General features: G+C 39.8%; 1 protein-coding gene across 6 annotated transcripts in view; it reads right to left on the bottom strand.

Moving 5' to 3' along the window:
* Positions 1–24,670, bottom strand: part of Dgo (ankyrin repeat domain containing protein 6 diego) — a 279,288-nt gene that overhangs the window by 197,825 nt on the left and 56,793 nt on the right. For 5 of the 6 annotated variants that reach the window (XM_076307117.1, XM_076307113.1, XM_076307114.1 and 2 more), the window contains one exon: positions 3,513–3,618. In XM_076307117.1, the coding sequence (XP_076163232.1) occupies positions 3,513–3,605 (93 nt within the window). In that variant the 5' untranslated portion in view covers positions 3,606–3,618. Of the gene's footprint in view, positions 1–3,512; positions 3,619–3,717; positions 3,818–24,670 lie in introns of those variants that run through there. The other variant, XM_076307115.1, reaches the window with a different exon arrangement.

Raw genomic sequence — 24,670 nt, 5'->3', positions numbered from 1 at the left:
TCTTCCTCTTCTCACACGTTAAACTAGTACAGTACCTTCGTTACTGAAATCTCGAAACGTTAGTTGCAAGTATATTGTATTGTACATTGAAAGAATCCTTTCTTCCCTTCAAAATAAAAAAAAATCCAGAAGAATTCCATAATTTTCAATCTTCCAAACTCTACGCAACCTCTTCACTCATCGGTGCACGGTGTTGGTTAAGAAATATCCTATCGCGTGAACATATAATAGACACAGTGGAATATTTTTCGAAACCGTCGTGAAAAATTGAACGGAAAATATTATACAAAGGATAATCGTAAAAAGTGCTCGAAGAAACGTAGAATTGTACGAGTGGAGAAATATCTGTTCCCGATAATTGTACGCTCAAAGTATCATAATGTCCGCGTAACTCGAGAGTTATTTCGCTTAAAAAAAAAATGTAGAATTGTACCAGCGGAGAAATATCTGTTCCCGATAATTGTACGTTCAAAGTATCATAATGTCCGCGTAACTCGAGAGTTATTTCGCTCGAAAAAAAATTCCCACCTCGACGAGATAAACGTGAATTAATCGACGAGGGAGCTATCTTCGGTTAATACTTTGCGACCAAATTGTACAATAAGATGCACGCGCGTGCTCGAAGTATTCCATAAATGCGATTCGATCAGCGTCGAAAATACTGTTACGCTTCCCTCGGTCCCGAGATCGATCTCCATTATTTCAATTATTCCATGCATTCGCTATCGATGTATCGCCGTGGCGTCTCTCCCGTCTACTACGCGGCGCGTATAATAAAGCACTTCGACTAGTTGCCAGCGGTGCAGAAAAAGCTATTCGGCGATTAATTTCATCGGCGCAATTAAGGGGGAAGTAATTGTAATGAACGCGTGGATAATCGGTCGGGTTTGCCTCGTGGCGCACGAACAACATTTTGACAAATGTACAACGAACACGCTTATCTGCATTCCCACCGACAGCGACTGTCACAACCGAGATGCAAATAACGTAACATAATTAACGTAGCGCATTCCCGCGCCTCAAATTCGTTCAAGAAGGTACCCGTTCGATCGACTTCATCGATGATGATTCAAAATGGAACGAACATCGCGAACGTTTGATTTTCAACCCTTGTCGTTTCGATCGTTTGGAGCGATCTTCGGCCGGGAATTTATTTATTCTCTGGCAAATACGACAAAGAACGATCTTCGAATCGTTTTGAAACTATCTTTGTCTATTTTGAAAATTATGTAATTTTAACAATGATATTTAACAAATTAGATTCTTCGTTAACGATCGACACCTGACAACGAACTAATTCTCGCTTCAACCGTGAAATTTACGTGCAGATAACAATCCTCGTACCGTTTCGACGATCTTTATTCATTCTGAGATCAATATAATTTCAATAACGGTGTGTAATAAATTATCTAGGTTTATTCGAGATTCGTCGGTACGCAATTCGGGTCAACGTTCGCAGATTTCACGTTTGAAGATTGTGTTTCTTTTGATCGTGTTACCGAAAATGATAAGGAATAAGCTAGTCATCGGAACACTTAATAAGCACACTTGGTGTAGAACGCTCGATATCGGCGGTAATTGACAGCCACACTTGGTGTAGAACGTTGGATATCGATGACGTTTGACAGGCACACTTGGAGTGAAAAGGGTTAATTGCCAGCGAGACATCGAAATTACGCAGTACATTACCGTTACGAAATTCAGTATCGTTGATGTACAGAGTGTCCCAAAAGATCGGAGCCAAACCTCAGGAGTTCGCGACACGTATCGAAATAAACGAACAAATATAAACGAACGTGGAATATCGTTAGTTTCGAAGTTGCAAGACTTTTTATGCAAAGTGTGTAAATTATTTAGAGAATACAAAAACGAAACGAGGAGTAAACCTACACGCCCAAGGACGTTACGGGCATATGTAAAATCTGCTAACAAAAGAATTGCAATTATTTGTACCGTAAGTAATTATGTATATTAAGAAATTATTTTCGAAGTAGAAAATACTCGAGGATCGTAGCAAGGTTAACGCATCGAGCTCGCTACCGAGCACATTGCAATTACCGTGCATTGAAATCACTCGAGCGCCGGTCTGCTCCAATTAATGCTCAACGATTTATTTCTCGATAGAGAATCAAATTTTGTTCTCAGCTCTGGAGAATTTACCGGCACGAGACTAAAGAATGGTTCGAAACAACGTTAAGTTCGAAATTTCAAACGATATCGTTTATGAAAAAGATAATTTTTCAAGATGTAGACCCCTGAAACGAATTGCGAATCGTATTGGGTCAGACCGAGCAGAAATTAATTTAATTTTAACTTTCGACCATTTAAGTAGTATTATGATTATTAGTTTTCGTTTTAATATTATAACTAGGTGTAGTCTAGTTAAAAGAAATATTTTAAGAAAGATGATTCGTTATAAACTGCGATGCAAGAATCAAAATTATATTTCGACTCTGATACCGCTATTACGTACAAGTTATTCAACTGTGTCTACGCCAATGCATCGAACTTGTTTTGTATTGCTCTGTTTCGTTCTATCTTGATACGTTCTTCGTCACGCGATAAACGTGTAGATGCGATCGATTCGACCAATGACGATAATGCGTGCGATTAGAGGTGTCGCCCTTACGCGTCAACCAATCAAGTTGCCTGACCGACAAGTCGTTTCCGCGCAGTACATTCCCCTTAACCCTTAACACTCTAATGTCGAGTGTGACTCGACGTCACATTTTTTACACCGACTTCGATGTCGAGCTATACTCGATATTATACAACGCAATTTAAATGAAAATATAGATGAAATATACATTTGTTACACGCTCTGCACTGTTGGGATACAACATTTTCTCGAGACCTCTCTTTTTTTATGTATTTTGTTAATTAATCGAGGACTTCTCGGTAGGTAAAGAAAAAGTTAAGGTGTGCAAAGGGTTAATCCAGGAGTGATATATTCAGCTGCAAGGGTTAATCCAGGAGTCATATTTACAACTGCAAGAATTAATCCAGGAGTCATATTTACAACTGCAAGAATTAATGTAGGAGTCATATTTGCAGCTGCAAGAATTAATCTAGGAGTCATATTTACAGCTGCAAGAATTAATCTAGGAGTCATATTTACAACTGCGAAGGTTAATCCAGGAGTCATATTTACAACTGCAAAGGTTAATCTAGGAGTCATATTTACAGCTGCAAGAATTAATCTAGGAGTCATATTTACAGCTGCAAGAATTAATCTAGAAGTTATACTTACAGCTGCAGAAGTTAATCCAGAAGTCATATATACAGCTGCAAGAATTAATCTAGGAGTCATATTTACAACTGCGAAGGTTAATCCAGGAGTCATATTTACAGCTGCAAGAGTTAATCCAGGAGTCCATATCCCTGGTGCGCGCACGAACGCTGAATTCGCGACGAAGTAAACCGAGTAGGTGCGTTTACGAGGAGCGGTAAGTAACCACATTGTAAAAGTTCGTGTCGACAAGGAGAAAACAATAGAACGGAAAGGGACTCACCTCGTCCGGCAATGGTTTAATATCTTCGTCGAGGAGACGCGAAACCCGCCCAGCGTCGCCACGTGCGGCCGCCTCGCGCAACTTTTCTGCCATTCCAGCCACGCATCTGCAAAAGAAGAAGAAATGGTCGATCGTTAGCGGAATTCGTTTAAAACCGCGCGCTTTTCATACGACAACGCTCCAGATTATTACGTCGGATATTTACCGGCGCCGAGGGTTTCTTGCAAAATATAATTGACTCGATCGTATTTATTAACGTCGCATCAGAAAACGGTACCCACTTTTTCCAATTCCTCTTAATTTCGATTCAGTTCCTTCCACAAATTCTTTTCCAATTTCTTGCCAATTTTCCTGATTTTTAAACATCATTACGAACGTTTCTATTACAAAAAATACAACCGACTTGACCGATCCTTGGATCATTTCTTTTAATTTCGATACAAGTTCTCTTTTCTGTGTTCTCTCTCGAAAGAATTGACGAGTGGTTCTTCATTTTCTTTTTCAGGTGAACGATCACTTTAATAATAGAATTAATTTTACCAAACGTTGTATCAGTATTACGGTTGCCTTTTGTATATTTAGATCTAGGAGGATCGAAATCGGTGTTTGTACGAAATATCAAAACTTGCGTAAGGTAACTTTTAATAGGTTCTTTTTTTTTGTAATAGTAGACATATTTTTCAGTTACTTTCATTTCTAAATTACCAACAACTAAATCGACGAAACGAGAGAACAACTTTCGTCGTCGGTTTATCGAGGATGTTCGCAGGAACTGATCGATCCGATCTCTTCGATTAATTGTAAGTTTCACTTTCCGGCTCTCGACGTGCCAAAATCGATACAGCATATCGACATCCACCGCGTGACTGGGAAACCAAAAGAAGAACCCGGAAAATGCAATTTCCGCCGGATGTCAACCGGTCGAACACACGAGACGTGTACGGAACGAGATAAGAGTAACCGAAGAAATTACGTCAATTTGAAACATACGACGCAGCTGTAGAAACCACTTATACTTTCCTCGATATCGTCGCAACGGAAGAAAATTGTCCACGGTATCGCGACACTTTCTAATAACTCGTTCTTAGAATTCAATTTCGAGCGAAAGTGATCGATAATTGTTGAAATTACCGGGACAGATTCATACAGATATCAATACGGATTGGTACCTTTGCATTCACAATGGTACCTTACTTTAATTGTGAATCACTTTCGAAAAGATAGTAGACGCAAATTATAGTACATATCTGGTATCAAAAAACTCAAATAGGTTTCTTCAAAACAGGCCTTCGTTTTGATATTTTGATTTAAAGTTCGATACGCGCGAAATAATGAATCACTTAAAGCTCGTTAAGAAAGTAACTTTTGGGTAAGTCGGTAGAGCGAGTAATCACTATTGGTAGTTGATAAACGCTGTATTATATTTACGTACATTTATGCATATATTTATAAATATACATCTATTTGAAAATTCGCTCAATTTCGAATACATAAATATATTATTCACGTACTCTTCTCGTTGAAAGAATTCCAATGTGTAATCAGTTACTGTTACGTTCATTACATTACATTCCGTTTACTTAATAACAGTGAATTTCGCTATACTGCGTATATCTCGTGGATAATTGACGATAAATCAGAGACAGGGTTAAATAATAAATAACGAAGTGTCGAGCGATACCAATTACCGGATAATTACTCTCCGAAACTTATTTTCGTCTCGTGGGGAGCGGAGCCATAATCTATAGGAAAGGGGACAACGGTGAATCGGTTGTCGGGTTCAACGAAAACTCGTGATCCACTGGAAACGATCCAGGTCGATAAACGAGAATACCTACCACCCGTTCTGGTTCCTCGAAGCCATTATTCCATACGCGACATCTTCGTTCGGGGTTCGAGCGAACGCCACCTCCGACCAAATTAATATTACACGCAAAATCGCATTCATAAACCGTCCAGCCGAATCATCGTTACAAGGGAGGGAAGGGCGTGACAACGAAGAAAAGGACGTCGCGTCCTCTCTATAGAAGAAACAATGATACACGGCGCCATTGTTTTCGGAGACAATGGACACGATGGTTTCGCGAGTCGCAAAAAAAAAAAAGAAAAGAAAAAAAAGAAAAGAAAAAAAAAGAAACACACACACGTCCGTGCGGATGATCCCTACGGTTCTGAGTCACTCCCGTGCTCACGAGAATATCAAATGACCCGCGAAACGCATCCCAATTTTCCCTCGAACGAGATTTGTACACGCGTCACGCGTTCGGACATCGGAGCGAGGCTAATTCGAGAACAATTACATTCTGAAAATTATTTTCGTCTCCGCGGACGGCACAGCCTCGTTTGAATAATCTACCCCAAGGACACGGTGACGAAACCTTCGATTTTTGACTTTAAAATCACGAACTTTGGAATTTTTTATTTATCTTTCGTTTTGGTTTCTTCGGGGATAAAGTAAATATCCGAGGATGGGTCGTACTTGGTCAATCGTGCGTGTAGGACACTGTGCGTGTATGGGTTAACAATTTGAATAATTTGTTCCTGATACATGAGAGATAAATTATGTGGAAGTATATGTAACTGTAAGTATATGTAATTCTAAGTATATGTAAATATATGTAATTTTAAGTATGTGTAAGTATATGTAATTCTAAGTATATGTAAATATATGTAATTGTAAGTATATGTAAATATATATAATTTTAAGTATATGTAAGTATGTGTAATTGTAAGTACACGTAAGTATACGAATTATATTTGAGTATTTGTTTCGTGGAAATATCTGATAGATTTATTTTCGTGCGTACGATTGTATAGTACGCACGGTACAAAAATAAATTTCGATCGTCGTAACTTGACGATCGTTTGAGGAAATTGTCGGCAAATATTTTTCCTCCCCGAAGTGATACTTTCCCGCGAAACAAGTATGCGCGTTTCATCGACGAGACTCGGTTTACCGTTGCGTCATTATGGTACAACGACAACGATATTAATTCCAAAGCCGGCGGCGAGAAATTCGTTAAATATTATAATCAAGTTTAGATTCTAGTATTTTTTCCGCGTGTACCTTTAGCGTCGTACCGGCTGCACCTAGGTGGTTATTAGCGGCGTTTAATACTTTAGGCGAACGCAACGTTACCCAATCGTAGCGAAACGCCTGCTAGAAACATCGCTATCAACCGTGTACTTGACCCTTTCGACCCCGAGGCTTCGAGTTCCCTTCGAACGAGAATAAAAGTGAGCGAAAAAATTCGCAAAAGAAACTACTCGGTGGAAAATTGAAACGAGAAAAATGGCTGAAAATAAAGTCGAGAAAACGAATCGAGAAGAATAAGTCAAAAATAAGTAAAAAATTATTTTTATCACCGTCATTGTTAACGCCAGAAAAATCGACGAGAACCAATCTACGGATCGAATTCCGTAATTTTCCTTCTACCACCCGGTCTTCAATATCACCAATCTCGTACTATTCTTCGCTGATATATAATAAAAGATCGTTCTCGAAATTACCTAGGCATCTCTCGTAAGTAAAGGGCAGTATCTTTCCTTATCGCGTCTCCCCTAATCTGCCTCGGAGCCGATTCTCTACGAGCCGTTAAGCCGGAGCGACCCATTTCTAGGACACACTTCGCTGCACCAGACGCGCGGTGCGTTTCGCCGTTATCTCGTTAAAAGAAAAAAGGTGGAAAGAACAGGGAAGACGAAATTATCGCGAGCCTGATGCATTAAGTGCACGCACTCGCGATCCTGGAAGACACGTACGCTCGGTGCGGTCGGTTTTACTTTAATAAGGGCATCCACGTACACGTCGGACAGCGTCTATTAAGTTCTCCGGTATCCCTGGACGTCCTTTAACAAGAACGATGGAAAAACAACGTCGAGGGACGAGATAGAGCGAAACGTTCGATTGATACGGTCGATCTCCTTTTCTTTTTTTTTCTTCTTCCCCCTCTACCCACCTCCTCTCGCGTTTTCCTCTCCCTCGTAAACGATCAGGATCGTCTTCCTGAACGCGAAATTACGTAATATTCGGTCCGGTGGAAAAAAAGGAATATCGTTATTCAATCAGGAAGCGGTCAGCAGCATCGAGACCGGTACAAGGTCGATTACTTAGTATTCTACTCGCGCGATTCGTACCGAGAGAACGGTTATAGATCGCGCGGTTCATTACCGGGGTAAATTGTATCCGCGCGGTTCCCTCCAACGACACGTATAAAACCGTACCGTGGCTTTTTACGCGATCCCCCTTAGAAACGGATGTATTTATCAGGGGAAAAGTAAACAGAAAAAGTTTCCATCGAGGAATCCTATTATTAACCGTAGCGGACATTAACGAACGACGTGTTCCATTTGTTTGGTGTTTTGTAGGAAAATTTTCTGGAAAACTGTACGATTGCGTGAAAAAATATACGAACTTGAGAGTGGTACAAATGCAAAATTATTATTCTTTTCTTTTTTTTTTAATTATTTTGTTATTCTTTCGCTCCAACGATACGTATAAATTAATACGATGGCTTCTTACTGTGATCCTTCTTAGAAACGGATGTATTTATCAGGGGAAAAGTAAACAGAAAAAGTTTCCATCGAGGAATCCTATTATTAACCGTAGCGGACATTAACGAACGACGTGTTCCATTTGTTGGGTGTTTTGTAGGAAAATTTTCTGGAAAACTGTACGATTGGATGAACAAATACACGAGCTTGAGAAATTTTAATATTTTGTTATTCTTTCGCTTCAACGACACGTATAAATTAATACGATGGCTTTTTACGCGATCCCTCTTAGAAACGGATGTATTTATCAGGGGAAAAGTAAACAGAAAAAGTTTCCATCGAGGAATCCTATTATTAACCGTAGCGGACATTAACGAACGACGTGTTCCATTTGTTGGGTGTTTTGTAGGAAAATTTTCTGGAAAATTGTACGATTACGTGAAAAAATATAAGAACTTGAGAGTGGTACAAATGCAAAATTATTATTCTTTTCTTTTTTTTTTAATTATTTTGTTATTCTTTCGCTCCAACGATACGTATAAATTAATACGATGGCTTTTTACGCGATCCTTCTTAGAAAGGGATGTGTTTATCAGGGGAAAAGTAAAAAGGAAAAGTTTCCAAGAACGATAGTGGACATTGACGAACGTATTCCATTTCTTTGATGTTTTATAGGAAAATTTTCTGGAAAACTGTACAGTACGAATGTGGTACAGATGTAAAATTATTTTCTTTTCTTAAAAAAATTATTTTGTTACTCATACGACCACGATGTTTGCTTCAACGACGCCTATGAAACTGTATATCTACTTTTTCCGCGATCCTCTCCAAGATCGCAATTTATTGCACATTTATTGCAACGAATGCACTTATCGGGGCACAAGCGGAGAGAAAAATTGTTGCAGTGCAGAAAAAGGTTTCCACGCTGGAGAAATCCTAGTAACGGTAATGAACATTATTCGAACGGTAAGATATCGTTCCATTTCCTCAAATTTTTACACTCAAACTTAACTTAATTCTATACAATTCGACGAAAGAAATACGCGAAAGAAGTTAAAGTAAAGTGTAATAATTTCTCAACTCCCTGTTGCCCAAATTCGATTTAACTTTCAAAACAAGAAATCACTTGTTGTTCTATGCGTCTATGAATTAATACTCAAATAAAAAAAGCTCTTACTCTAAACGACCTTGTAGAGTTATTACAATAAATATAAATCCTCTAAACTTTCCTCGGAAAATTTCCCAAGCATTGTATTCATCGAGATCAGATACATAGCATTAATTTTTCTCACCGATAACTTTAATCGCAAGAGTTCAAAAATCGTTTCTCACTCCTCTACCGTACAGAATCTTATTTTATTTTTCAAAAAAGAAATTCTTTATTTTTTTATACGGTCACAAATAACTACTCGAACGAAAGAGCTTTTACAGTAAGGTGTAGCTATTACGCCTATCAGGACGAATCGCGTTACGCGAATTTTCCTCCCAGATAACTTTAATCGCAGAGTTCGAGCACTTTTACGACCAATGGCCGGTGCACCAGAGCCCGGTGCAGTTGCAACGATCTCGTAGCAAGCGGACAACGGATGCCGCCGGAGACTTATAACTGTCGTGGTAAATAAGAATTCTTATTCATATCTCTCCCCCATGAGAATTCTATGCGCGGATAGTTAGCCTTTCAGTAATACAAATTAAAGCTCTAACAAAATACCGTTACGTCGGTGCTTCGTTAAATGCGCTTGTTTGACTGTTCACTTAAGAACGTGCACCTCTCGTGCCCCCAGGCGGGGTATGGTACGACTTTATAAAGAATACGAAAAATAACCAACACTCTAAACAAACACACGGACGGTTAACGTACGTGTGAAATAGCGGATGTTCAAAGAGAACCTATTTACACGGCAAATGTATTAATTCCGTTTACGATTTTTAGCGGTGCGAGGGATATGCACTCGATTAAACGAACGAAACAACCGATGTCCATTATTCTTCATTCGTGGATGTGAAAAATTTGTAAATCTCCGGTCGTTCGACAAGTGATCACTCACTTTCCATTGGCTCGTCCACAAAGACACAATTCTCGAAACTATTACCTCATTCTTTTATTATCTCTACAGTAATGGTATTTAGGAAACACAATTGGACAAACTTTGATGCATTCGTATCACTCTTCAACGCAGATACACTACGTGTGAAATAACGAGAACTCAAAGAGAACTTTTTTATACATTACTTTAGTAATTTACCAATGTTCGTTTCGAGATTTTTCGTCCGATAAAAACGAAGCCTATTTCTTCGACGAAAAAAAATGGAGAAATAAAGAGTAACGATTGAATTGATACTCGTACATAAATACGATGCTCCGATTCCGTTAATATCCATCGTCGATTCATTTTCTCGACGCTCGATACACCGATCGGAGTCGTTGTAATTCTATATCAATTTCTATATTTATTTCTTTACCTGGAACAACGTCTAAAAAATAAAATTTTCATTGTACGTGAACCTAGAAATTTCCATAGTCCTAACGAAAGTAAGAAAGAAAAGAAGGGTAAACGTTAAACAACGGTTCGTTCGTTCCATTTTTTTTTGTCCCACTTATCCGACGACTACACCCGACGAACACCGACTCCGCGATCCTCGCGTTTCTTGTTTTCGAAGGATACTTGAGTCAGTGTCGGTGACGAGGAAACACAAGAAGAATCCCCCGGAGCGGTGGCCGCTGTAATCACCAAGATCGGTATAATAGACGACATCCTACATTCGATGCAGATATCGCGCGTAAGAATCGTTCGAAACGACGACAACGAACACCGTGAAACCGTCCTCGCTTGTACACGGGCTTGAGCACCACTGCGTATTTCATTCTGAGGGGGGTATTCGTGGTTAAGTACGCGGCGGGATTATTTCGCCTTCGAGTTATTGGATTTTTCGAAGCCGTGATCTATTAATTTCTCATGGATCGAGCGTCGTAAATTAAAATGATACGCCGTGTAGACACGCGTGTACAAGCCCGCGCAGGTGCATCAACGTAACGTGAAATTTTCAACGCGCAAGACATTGATTAACGACCCACGGTCTCCCCCTCCCGGTTCGGGGACCAAAGACGTAGCCAAGCTATCTACTATTTAGTCAAAGGGAATTTCACTCCGATCCGTGCGTTGACGCGGTACACAGTACGGTACAGTTCGTACGGTGATAAACGAAAAGTGAATTAAAAGCGACGAGTATATACGTGCATCGTGTCACTCGCTTATACACATCGACGTAATTAAATTCACAGCGCGCGCCACGTTTCTACGCGAGGATACCACCGATTGTATTTATCGGTCAATCGATCCTCGTTAAGAGATATTTGAGAAATTGATAACGCGACGGTCTCGCGCGTCGCGTACCGCTAACGAGAAATATAAGAGCACCTTAATATAATTAGACGCGCTGAATATTCAACGAAAATAAATCTTCATTAAGAATGTGTAAACACGATTTTTAGCTGCACACGAAACACCTTTAACCCGAACCCCGGCTACGTGTTATAAATATCCGGTTATTCTTCGCTGAATAAGTCTCGCTTCCGTGTACCATTGTACAGGGTGTCTCGTATCGAGGGACAGGGAAACGCGACGTGGTTCGAGCGTTGTTTAATTTTTTTAAAATTGTTTCTTTTTTCTCGCAGGGTTGCTCCGGTTGCGTTTACAGCGTGTATCTACGTTCGACTCTTAAAGAAACCTGGATTGTTACGTCGATGTATATTTTTAGGTAGAAAAAGAAACGGTTCAACGAAGTATTTTATAATAATTCAGGGAAACGCGACGTGGTTCGAGCGTTGTTTAATTTTTTAAAAATTGTTTCTTTTTTCTCGCAGGGTTGCTCCGGTTGCGTTTACAGCGTGTATCTACGTTCGACTCTTAAAGAAACCTGGATTGTTACGTCGATGTATATTTTTAGGTAGAAAAAGAAACGGTTCAACGAAGTATTTTGTAATAATTCGGTCGAAGGATGTTTCTTCTTACTATATGTGTAATTAACTCATTTACGACACGGTTCATTCGCTCCGTGATGTATCTATACCGTGTTAAATGAAACCCAGACCGTTGTATCGAAAGTTTAGATATAGTTGGTAAAAACACGGTGCATCGAAGTATTTTGTAATTGTTCAGTTTCTGGAATTTTTCTAATTCTATTCTTCTGGTTCTCCCTCGTCGATTTTCCTTTGTTCTGTACACGAAATTTGAAAATTGATTATTCTCAGGCTTCGAACCGATCGACCATTATTCCGATGAAAATTGTACTTTTCAGAAGTTGCTCCAGGTAAAGAAATAAATATAGATAATGACTTAGAATTATCAACGACTCTAATCGGTGTATCGAGCATCGAAAAAATGAATCGATGATGGATATTAACGGCATCGGAGACATTTATAGCCGAAGTTGGTCACGTCGAGTGGTTCTAATTTAAAATCGAGCCGATAAAATTACTTCGCATCGTGAAATATCATAAATCACCAGCGTCCAGTTGTATTTTTCGACGTACAGATTGCCGTTTTATCTCCGCGTGAAGCGGCTATTCACTCCGGAACGTACAAATGAATTTCTAGCCATCGCGTTTATACCGATTACGTTAATAAAAACGACTCTGTGCATTATCAACGTGATATTTCGAATAACATCTATACGTTCTACTTTAGTCTGATAGTAGATTGCTCTGTATCGAAAAAATGTAACTGAAATTATATCTACGTAGATTTCTCTACATTGAAAAATATGTAACGGAAATTAAACTTAAGTAGATTTCTCTACATTGAGAAAAATGTAATAGAAAGTAAATCTATGTAGATTTCTCTACATTGAAGAAATGCAACAGAAATTAAATCTACGTAGAATTTTCTACATTGAAAAATATGTAACAGAAATTAAATTTACGTAGATTTCTCTACATTGAGAAAAATGTAACAGAAATTAAATCTACGTAGATTTCTCTACGCTAAAAAAATTGAAACGAAAATTTTACGTTTAAAAATAAACTACACGTTATTCACGTTCCATTCAGAATAATTGAAAATAGATACTCGATAGATGGTCGACTTGTTAAATTACTATTTCTACAAACAAATTAACTTTTACTTTGTATATTCGAGTAAAAGTGTCTTGTGTATTTTAAACGATGACTCAGCCGTCTCGGAACATTTTTATAATTACACGAGCCAGAGATAATTAAAAGAAACTTCCGGTTTATCGTGAAATTGCCGGTTGAAAATCTCTACAGTTTTCGTCCGTTTTGATTAATCGTTGCATACAGATCGAACATCATAGACGGTGAGCGAGCTCGGCCTGCGAGGATATCCTCCTGATCTGGCGGCGATTTAATTATCGCGCATCCGTCCTGCGTCATCGTGATCAATAAAGAACGTACGTCTTTCACCGAACCAATCACTGTGCTCAACAACGTAGCTTAATAACGTGAAAAGAAAAAGTACGGGGATTTAATACGCGGCACGAGTCCCCGAACGTTACCAAAATTAGTCGAAGATCGATTTTCATTCGATGGTTACCGCCATCTCTCGTAGTCGCTTATAAAATTGCTCCTGAGGTAGTTCTGATAAACTTTGCGTGGGAATACGTCGAACGCGTACTTGTAATTTACATAAACCATTACCACACAGTGCGTACCAAGTTATAAATACATACGTTGAACGATGAATACGTAAAATATTTCTTACAAAATATTTCCGTGCTGAAACCCTCGCTACCTCTGAGAACCTTTCTTCTATAATCGTAGCACTAATTTTTATCTTTCGTTTCCGTGAAAAAATAAAGAACAAAATTTTTCAATCTTCTAATCGTCTTTTCTAGATCGTGGACCTTCGGTAGTCCTAGAATTGTAGATTTAAAGTTGAAAAACACACACAGTTTACGCGTATGCAGTAAAATAGAAATTTAACGAAGGATAGAAAATAAAAAATACAATTTTAGGATGGATTCTGTCCAATATCCGGAACGAAACTTTAGGTACCTCTAAGAACCTTTTTTCCATCCCCGTAACGCCAACTTTTACTTTTTGTTTCTGCGAAAAACTAAAGAACAGAATTTTTAAACCTTCCAATCGTCTCTTCGAGATCGTGGACCTTCGATAATCCTAGAATTGTAGATTTAAAGTTAAAAAACACACACAATTTACACGTAAGCGGTAAAATAACAATTTAATAAAAGCCAGAAAATAAAAATACAATTTTATAACGGATGAGTTCTTTCGAATATCCGAAACGAAACTTTAGGAACCGAGAGCCAGAAACAAAAGTCTCTCAGCTTGCAGCTCTCGAGTGTCTACATTTGCCACCCACTATCGACAGGGTTCCAAACATCGTGGAAACTCCAATGTTACATACGTTGTATATTATATGTATCGTTGTCGTTCACCGTCTATCGTTAAGGATTCCCGATTGGAAAAATGATGAGATTCGATCGCGAAGGGATCGCGGATCGTGCGAAGCCTCGCGAAACGTCGAGAGGTCTCGGGGCCGTGTATCGGTGTTAAAGTATTCATCGAAAGATCGGATTGACATCCGAGCAAAACTGGACCAGACTCGACTCGAGCGATAGCGTGGCCTGTGTACATAGACGTCTTGGCGATCTCACGATCCGATTATCCTATCGCTGCATCCTGATCGGAAAAGCGACGAGAATGTTGGACAGCAGCTGCGATCCTAGGCCGACGATGCCAGAAGCAGCGCGGCTCATCGAGACCAACCTCGTAAAGCATCCTTTTTTCCAATTACGCGTCCGAGGGCATTAATTACCATACATCTTGCGTTACCCGACTGTAGAAAATTCCGTTCCATCCCCCTCCCCCTCCCACCTCCTCCTCCTCCTCCTTTTTCCACCTGGTCTCTTTTTCGTACGCACGCTTTCTCGGTACGATTGAAAATTAACAAAACCTCGACGAAGGTAAACACTCGACGCGATTAAAATAAAACGATCGGTTCGTAACCGCGCGTTCGCACGGGCAAACGTTGATCAATAGCGTTTATGTAATTAGTCGGCGATATTGATTCCGATTCGATCGAAAACTCATTTGTCACGAATATCTTCGATGAGGTGTTTCTTTTTTTTCCCGTTCTATTTGGTTAAACTGTCCTTTTGTCGGCGTGTACCCGGAGCAACGATAAAATCGCGAAACAACGAGATAAAACGGGTACGAATTTGTTTTTTTTTTTTTTTTGGAGAAAGTATCGCGTAACGGATGGAAGACCAAGGATTTAAACCGTTATGGGATATAGAAGAATCGATGATTTCGAAGTGGAGATGTAAACGTTTCATCGTTGAGATTTGTTGGAATGAAATGAGAATCTTTGGACGACGAAAGTTACAAGAAGACTTTTGTTTGTGATATTGTATTTGATTTGAAATTTTGTACAGAATTAATAAATGAAAGAGGAATAATTTTGTGTCCATTGCGAGTAGAGTATTGTACAATATTTTGGAGTAATTTTTATCGAGAACGAACGAAACTGTACTGTTAGCGATCGTCGAAAGAAATTTACTTTCGCAGCGATGTTTTGTTTAATTTTCGTTCCGCGCGGTAGAAAAACAGACAAAATTGTCCAGTTATCGTTGGCCTGCGAATCAACCTTAACGGATATCCGGTGAGATAAGGATATATGTACGCGGGTACCAGGTACCGGCGTGAGACCACACTTCGACTAAACGTACACGAACCAACGTAGCAGAAAAAACAAACCCGATACACGAATGAAAACGTTAACCGAGCGTGACCGGATCGATCAAATAACGATACGGTATAAATAACTTGTCTCTGTGTATGTTAACGTTGGTCAAGGTTGACAATGACTCACGATGGCAAAGGTGAGTATTACCGGCCGTTCTCGTTTCTCGAAATTACATTGGAAACCACTTTGTCGCTAACGGAGCGTACACTGACTTTATACCCTGCCAATGACGAAAATAATAGAGAACGAAATGAAAGTAATGTAAAACTCGCCATATTTCAAGATACGCATACATTTACAATTTTAAATATCCATAAAGTGGAACGAGAAAACTTTTACTAGATCACCCCGAAAGAAAATTTAACAGAGAAGTGATTAATTTCTTTCCTCCGTTATTAAATATATCTCAAGTGTCTTTAAATATTGAAAAAATGGTACAAATATTGCGTTTCTTACATCACCCAAGAGTGATTAATTTCTCTGCTCCCTTGTTTCGTTGTAAACATATTTTTCAAAGTCACTCTCCTTTGTTTCTCCAAATTACACGCGAATCAATTTTACCAGCAGTAGCTGATCAAGATAAAAAAAAAAACCAAGCTAAAACTACTGTAAAGTTTAGAACACACTCTGGAGAAACGCACCTTCGTGATTGTCGTTAAATATCGGAAAAGTGGAAGAGGAAAACGTTGCCCCTTTCGGTCCGCGAAAAAAAGCTCGACGGGTAAGCGATTAAACTCTCCGCTTCCTTGTTTTGTTGCAAACAACCGCGAGGCGTATTTTCCACGAAGTGGGTCCCGTAACGTTTCTAAAAACAACATTTCTCACGTGTCGTGCGTTCGATTTAACGAAACGCAGAATCTTGGGAAAAGGTAGCAAGATGTAATTGAAGCGGTCGGCAGTCGGATAAACATTCAATCAGCGCTCTTTCAGACCGGAAAAGCGACGGTTTATGCTACCAATCGCGGCGAGCAGCCTTGAATCATGACCGCAAACGATCGACCAATGTACCCGTAATCAGAGGCAGTTGCTCCCGAGACAAGATCGTAAAGCATACTTTCTTAGCTCGCTTGTCTTTGAGTAATAATTACACCGGGGTAGTATCGTGGATACGGAGAAAATTATCGTCCCCCTGTACACGTATCTCGCAGCACCTGCTGTACGCATATCGATGGAACTCGCACGGGGGATCTAATTTCAGAACAGAAGATTCGTACGAGGACTCTTGTTTGCGTGTCGTTTGCAAAACCAGCGCGACTCTTAATCGACCCGAGACAACGCGCGTAACGAAATGTGTTTCAGAATGGAAGGGAATAAGAAATCGAAGAAACAACGAACGAGCGAGGAAAGTGGCTGCGTTCGTGATCGAAGCGAGTGTTCGTTGGGGAATGTTTCTTTGGGTTTTCGACGAGGTAACTTTGACGGAGGAGGGGGTATTTTTGTGGGGAAGTTGAATTTAGGATGTTCAATCGTAGTTGAAATTTCGGTGAAGTAAGATATCCTTTGCGAGAAACTTCCACATGGTAAATTCGACGAACTTGTATACTTTTTTTGAGATAGACGGAAAGTTGAGCTTAAGTAACTTGGGAAGTTAAGCTTGAAAAACTTGGAAACTTAAGTTTAAGTAACTTGGAAAGTTAAGCTTAAGGAACTTGGAAACTTAAGTTTAAGTAATTTGGAAACTTAATCTTAAGTAACTTGGGAAGTTAAGCTTAAGGAACTTGGAAACTTAAGTTTAAGTAATTTGGAAAGTTAAGCTTGAGAAACTTGGGAAGTTAAGCTTAAGGAACTTGGAAACTTAAGTTTAAGTAATTTGGAAAGTTAAGCTTGAGAAACTTGGAAACTTAAGTTTAAGTAATTTGGAAACTTAAGCTTAAGTAACTTGGAAACTTAAGCTTAAGGAACTTGGAAACTTAAGCTTAAGTAACTTGGGAAGTTAAGCTTGAAAAACTTGGAAACTTAAGCTTAAGTAACTTGAAAACTTAAACTTGGAAACTCAAGCTTAAGAAATTTGGAAACTTAAGCTTAAGAAACTTGGAAACTTAAGGTTGAGAAACTTAGAAACTTAAGCTTAAGAAATTTGGAAACTTTAGCTCGAGAAACTTGGAAACTCAAGCTTAAGAAATTTGGAAATTTAAGCTTAAGAAACTTGGAAACTGAAGCTTGAGAAACTTGGTAACTTAAGCTTGAGAAACTTGGAAACTTAAGCTTGAGAAACTTGGAAACTCAAGCTTAAGAAACTTGGAAACTTAAGCTTAAGAAATTTGGAAACTTTAGCTCAAGAAACTTGGAAACTCAAGCTTAAGAAACTTGGAAACTTAAGTTTAAGTAATTTGGAAACTTAAGCTTAAGCAACTTGGAAATTTAAGCTTAAGAAACTTGAAAACTTAAACTTAAGAAACTTGGAAACTCAAGCTTAAGAAATTTGGAAACTTAAGCTTAAGAAACTTGGAAACCTAAGCTTAAGAAATTTGGAAACTTTAGCTCAAGAAACTTGGAAACTCAAGCTTAAGAAACTTGGAAACTTAAGTTTAAGTAATTTGGAAACTTAAGCTTTAACAACTTGGAAATTTAAGCTTAAGAAACTTGAAAACTTAAACTTAAGAAACTTGGAAATTTAAGCTCAAGAAACTTGGAAACTTAACTTTCGAAAAAACTTAAATACGACAGATGGTAAATTCGATCGTCACAATTCCGAATCGAGCCGATGAAACTCGTAAATTTCAAAAATCGAACACTTCCCTCGCGTTCCATCGCAAAGTGGTAAAATCTTTAAACGAAGAAAAAAGAAAAACCATCGCTGAACATCGTTGGCAATCTTAGACGAGTGAAAGTAACGAAGACGGTAATTTGCGCACGAGTGAGAAAATGGCGAGGAACCGACTCGTTTGCGTCGCGAGTAAATTTCAGTTTCCTCCGAAACCGTTTATTAAAATCGAATCTACGAAGTTGATTCCGCTACCAGGATCCCGAGTAATTAATCCGTTAAACGTATGACTTCATACGGTTCTTTAATATAATAATAACATTCTGCGTCGATACCGCACTCTCGATATCATCGTATAATTAACCGTTGATGGAATATCGCTTCCTAAGCAACTTCTCCGCTTACAAAGTATTGCATTTACTCTTCAATTTACCCTATCTCGGTTCCCTTAATTATTCCCGTGACAAGATAATCACGAGGAGTACCACGGGCATAAAATACCTTAATATTCTCCCTTGACTTTCTCGTTCGATCGTTCTTTTCCGTGCACGGTTCGCGTCACGTCCACTCTCGAGCTCTTCGAAAATGAACGAATGCAAAATCGGCCCCGTCCGTACGAGTAACTGGTAGAATGGGTCCACTCGTTTTCCTACCAGTCTTGTTACGCGTTCGAGCGACGCAAACGTGCGTTTTCACCCGATACTATGCAGCCGATTTCTCTTCCACGTTACCCGAACCGAGTACAACTCTTAATTACAGTGAACTTACATCACGTACGCACGAGAAATCCCTCCGTCCGCTTGCCCGTACATATCCAGGAGAACTTCGGCCCTGGTTCGAGGCATCCGTTGACCCTGTTTACCACCGTATAAACCGCGTATCGTGAATTCCCTCCACGTTATCCGTATGCACGCGCCCGTAAGTAATTAACCACCGTCGAACCTGGAACGCGAAATGGAACGAACGCGTGTTTCACTCGTTACGATGTATCGCGAAACGGCTCGCAAACCCAGTCCCCGCGATCAATTTCGAGCGAATGCAACCACCGCGGCGAATTATGATTTAGATAACGCAACGACGTTAACAACCACCGTAATTAATCGCCCATCCCCGTTCCCCGCCGAGTGAAACAAATACCAGCCGTAACGCGTCGTCGCTTAAGCGGCAAACGATGCATCCGATGATACCTGAATTCTCACAAATTCTACCCGCTTGGATTATTCCGGGGAAAAGAAAAGAGTCGAAGTTCGAGAGTTTGCACGTAGATCGAATTCATCGACGATATTTCGAAATGAAGTTTTAAAGACTATTGTGTTATCGAATGGGAATCCAAAGTGCAATCGTTTCCGAGAAAATTGCGGATAGAATCGTGAACGGTTATTCTACACCTTGCGATAAGTAGATACTGCGAAGTAAATTAATATGAACAAAAATATGACGTAACGATGCAATCGATTATACCTGAATTCACACAAATTCTACCCGCTTGGATTATTCCGGGGAAAAGAAAAGAGTCGAAGTTCGAGAGTTTGCACGTAGATCGAATTCATCGACGATATTTCGAAATGAAGTTTTAAAGACTATTGTGTTATCGAATGGGAATCCAAAGTGCAATCGTTTCCGAGAAAATTGCGGATAGAATCGTGAACGATTATTCTACACCTTGCGATAAGTAGATACTGCGAAGTAAATTAATATGGACAAAAATATGCCGCAAGCATGCAACGATAGATGAGAAATTCTATAGTTAATAATATCTGTACTACAGCTCGGATAGGGTTACTTTTTGAACGCTTGTTAAGTCTATAATAACGATTGTAGTTAGTAACAATTACAATCAGTGGTAATCGAAATCGATCTCTGTAACTTTCTTACAATTTATGTGACATTTGAAGTTGAAAATTATGCGGTCGATATTTACACGTTGTTAATACACATTTAACAAGTATCCGGACAGTTACCTTAACTTTGCTCCGATTTCGAGAACGTGGATTTCGGTAGCGATTCAAATCGTAAGAGAAAGTATTGGGAAAGTAATTTCGTTTTCATATTTTTCAAATGGAAAATATAATTTAATAAAATGTTTGCACAGTCTAAAAAAATCGTGTTTCATTTTCACCAAAAAGAACCAAATGACTTTCCAAACAACCCAACATTTCTTTAATAAACTTAGTATTTGATTCGACGAACTGGTTCCAAGGACTTTCACAATGTCGTTTCGGACAGTTTCGAGAAGCACCGAACGCGTAAAAAATTCGTCCTTGCGCACCGTGCGCGTATAAATTGAAATCGTGGTGTCTCATAATCGTTGGAAATTCGATTCACCTCGCTAATTATCCATTAACCGCGATCGATCGCGGATCGAAACGTCGTGTGTTCCGTTGTCGGCGTTTCGAGGGAACGCGGACGCGTTTCTCGTTGTCTTCGAGCGAAGGCGGGAACGAGAGATCTTTTAATTAGAGATCTCGCGAGATAAGAATGTCCCTCCACCTTCGCGTTATCCGTCTCCCCGGGCAGAGAGACTCCGACCGGGGAACATTCCTTCCGTGATCACGACGCCGTCGAGTGACTCGGCCATCGGCAAAAACCACGGGAACAAAGCGTTTAATTAAATGTTCATTCTGGCCGGCCGGGCTCCAACTGAGAAATCAACTTGACGCCAATCCCATCGGGTAGCTCCTCGCGCCAAATGAGATAACCGGCCATCGTTTTGCATTCCTTCGAATCCTCCCGGTTCCGTTTCGAACGTTACAAATTGAAAATTAAATTGCCTCGTACGTACACCGTCGTGAAAACGAAACGCGGAGGGAACTTGGATCATTTTGTGCCGATGAAAATTTATTCACTCCCCCTTTCAGCGATCGAAATTGAAAATCTACCAACGAAAACCTATCGGATGTTTATTTAATTTTCGTTGGAGCAATCGAAGGAAAATTTTTGAACGAAAGTCTACCGAAAGATTGTTCACTCTTCGAGTAATTAACATTGAAATGTACGAGTGAAGATCTACCGGAAGTTTATTTACTCTTTGTTCGAGTAATTGAAATCAAAATCTGTGAGCGAAAGTCTACCGAAAGATCGTTCGCTCTTTCTTCGAATAATCAAAATCAAAAAAATTATCTCAAATACGCACGACTCCGCGCTAAATCTGAAACGAAGCTACACGATAACCAGCGAGTACCTCGAGCGTTATTTCATTCCCAAATGATTCAATTTTCTACCACAAACTTTAATTATCGTCAAATTACCCCCAACTGTAACAGTCGTCGTTAATAACCACGATAAAGTACGGTCGACGCGACATTGAGATTCGCGAGAGAGAAAAAAAAGTCAAAACGTGCAAATACACCGAGAACACAACTTGACACCGATCCCGTTCGATCGTCTCTGACGCGAAACGAGATAACCGACCATCGTTTCGCCTTCTTTCGAATCTTTCGCTCGTTCCGAACGTTTGGTCGTTTCGAACGGTCCCAATTTGAAAATGAAATTACCACGAGATGATATTTTATCGTGGAAACGAGACGCAAACGGAACTCGGATAATTTCGCGATAATAAGAAATTGTTCGATCTTCGAATAATTAAAATTAAGTACGATACAAGTCCCTTTTGGTGCGAGCAACGTAAACTTTAACCACCGGACGTGGCTTCGGTTCTTATAATTATTTTTCGTCGCTCGAACGAACCGAGGCGTACACAATTTCCCGATAACGTTTCCACTTTGAGAAACTATTACACCTGTTTGTACATTATTTCCCGTCGCTCGAACAAACCAAGGCGTGCACAATCTCCGCGTAACGCTTCTGTCTACTTCGAAGAACTGTTGTACAAACTGCGTTAAAAGAATTGTTAAAAAATTCGCAAGGTTTCCTTTCAGTGAAAGTTTGCTTCAGCAGCAGAGATTTTCTACGTCGATTACGCGCTTTTTCAGCCACTGAAAAAGTATCCCGTGTCGAGAGGGAAATTTATAGCACAGCTCGGTGATCCGAGACACGGTAAGTGCGTCGAGTTGCAAACACAGGTAAAAGGTGTCGTAAATCTTTCTGCGTGGAACGTTTCGATTTCAAAAAGAAAAAAAAAAGAAAAGAAGAAATTCGTATCTAAAACGTGGCTCGATGACGTACTTCGAGCAATTTCGATTGTTCTACTCTCAAGGTTGCCAACGCGTCCGCAAACCGGTTCTCAGCGCGTAAGAAAAACCCTATCGGTTCGCTATTGTAACTAAAAGGTACGTAGCGGGCAAGAATCGCGAAACGTAATCGCGATATTTATTTACGACGACGGTGTCCCCGAACGTGCCTACTCGGCGTCGGGTGTAATTGAAAATGATTTTTTCAACCCCCCGGTCGTAACCCCGAGCGCGATCGGGTTTCGAACGGGAAGCGAACCTCTTAAGGTGGGTGTACATTTGTTGCGTATTCTCGTATCGTATCGCCGATCGATATCGAGAATTTATACAAGTCGAAAGGTGTATGGTACACTGGATCGAGTTTATCAGCCAATTTAACCCATTCGGCCTTTGGTCGTTCCGCGCTTCGCGCATTGCTGACTTTAACAATATTTTCTTTCAACATTTACAAGAATAATATTTTCCCCTCGGTATAGAAAGAGTGGGGAACGAAAAATAGAAACTACGATCGAAAATCGAATCTACCGTGAATTTAATTCGTATTCTAAGACGAACGATTCGAGGATCGATCGAAATTTTTCAAAAAGATACTACAATTTAAGAAGCAATATTCGAAAAGCGAGAAATATCCTACGATAAAGAAAAATAGAGAAAATTTCCAACTGTAATTGATTTTGTAATAAACTTCGCTAATTTTCTCATTAATTGTTTCGTGGATCAATATTCGAAGAAATATTATATAATAAGTAGGTGAATTCGATCGTCGTTGCGTTCGTCCTTTTGGACTCGTTTTTTAACAACTTTCCCATTCGATTGTTCGGAGAAAACGATCGGAGTATATTTTCTTCCTCCGGAAGCATTCTAGAAGATATCCCCTGAATTTTTCCTTTTCAAGCGTGGCCGAGAACGGAAATTTTTAACATTCTCCTCTCGATGCACAGTGATACGGTTCATCCGTATACGCAACGATCGAAGAACGCGCAACGAACGAACATACGCATCTAATACGCTCGTCGAACAACATTCTGTAGAATCGTTTCCCGTTCAAACGACGTGAAACCGTGTTGGTCGGCGAGCATCGTTTTTCTGTTTCGCGCGGCTGTAAAACCTCCTCCCTGGTAATCGCAAAAACCGACAGTGGCTTTTATCGACTTCTCGTCACGGTTGAGAAGCAAAACGGGGAACTTCTCACCGATAGGAGTTCGTGACCAATCCATTTCGTACCCATCGGCCCGTCTTCGATGGTACCGTACGCGTAGAGCCAAGAGACGAACCGTATGCGTTTTTACGCGATCGGGATGGGCCGTGCCCCGTTTTATTTACCTTAAACGGGGACCAAGGCGAGCGAAAAAACACCGTGACGGAATTTCAAGCGGGGGAAAGTTATAGCGTTCGAACTCGGGACGAAGAGACGTAGTATCACGTAGGATACGCCTAACGATATGTTTTACCGGGAAGCGGTGTCTCCTGGTCTAATGAGGTATTCGGTCAAAACCGATCCACGAGCTCAGATACCAACTGGCATTTCGAATGTCCTGTTCCCGGTACTATTTGTAACATATTTGCATAGAGCTCGCGACCGCTACTCTTCTCGCATATTAACGCGCGTGCACGAAAGCGACACGACCCCGTCGTTCCGTGATCAAAAAATATCGACTCGAGGGTGTGCGCTCTTCGAGAGGAGCGTTGGAAACGGTGCCTGAACGCGATTCAATTTTAACGCTTGGAAAGCTTGTTCTTCAACGAATGGTACAGGGCTTGAGTTTGTTCTTTGTAATATTCGAAAAGTCTTTGAAAGTCTTCTTGGGAAATATATTCTTATTGAGAAAGATTCACGGGTGATCAGTTTTTAATAAAGTAGCGTTGGAAAGAATATTTAGAAAAAATGAAATTAAAACACAACTCTTCGTAGGGTGTACTTATGTAAACTTTGTTTTTTTCCGATTCGCGAGTTAGTCGATTTCCAATTTTTAGAATGTACATTTTATAGAGAAAGGTTCGTGGATTAGGATGATCATTTTTTAATAGGGTAATGTTGGAAAGAATATTTAGAAAAATTTTAATTAAAACACACCTCTTCTTAGCGTGTACTTATGTAAATTT

This window comes from Ptiloglossa arizonensis, chromosome 3 (genome assembly GCF_051014685.1).
Source record: "Ptiloglossa arizonensis isolate GNS036 chromosome 3, iyPtiAriz1_principal, whole genome shotgun sequence".
In the NCBI taxonomy this organism is placed as follows: domain Eukaryota; kingdom Metazoa; phylum Arthropoda; class Insecta; order Hymenoptera; family Colletidae; genus Ptiloglossa; species Ptiloglossa arizonensis.
This window is presented reverse-complemented; position numbering and strand designations above follow the sequence as displayed.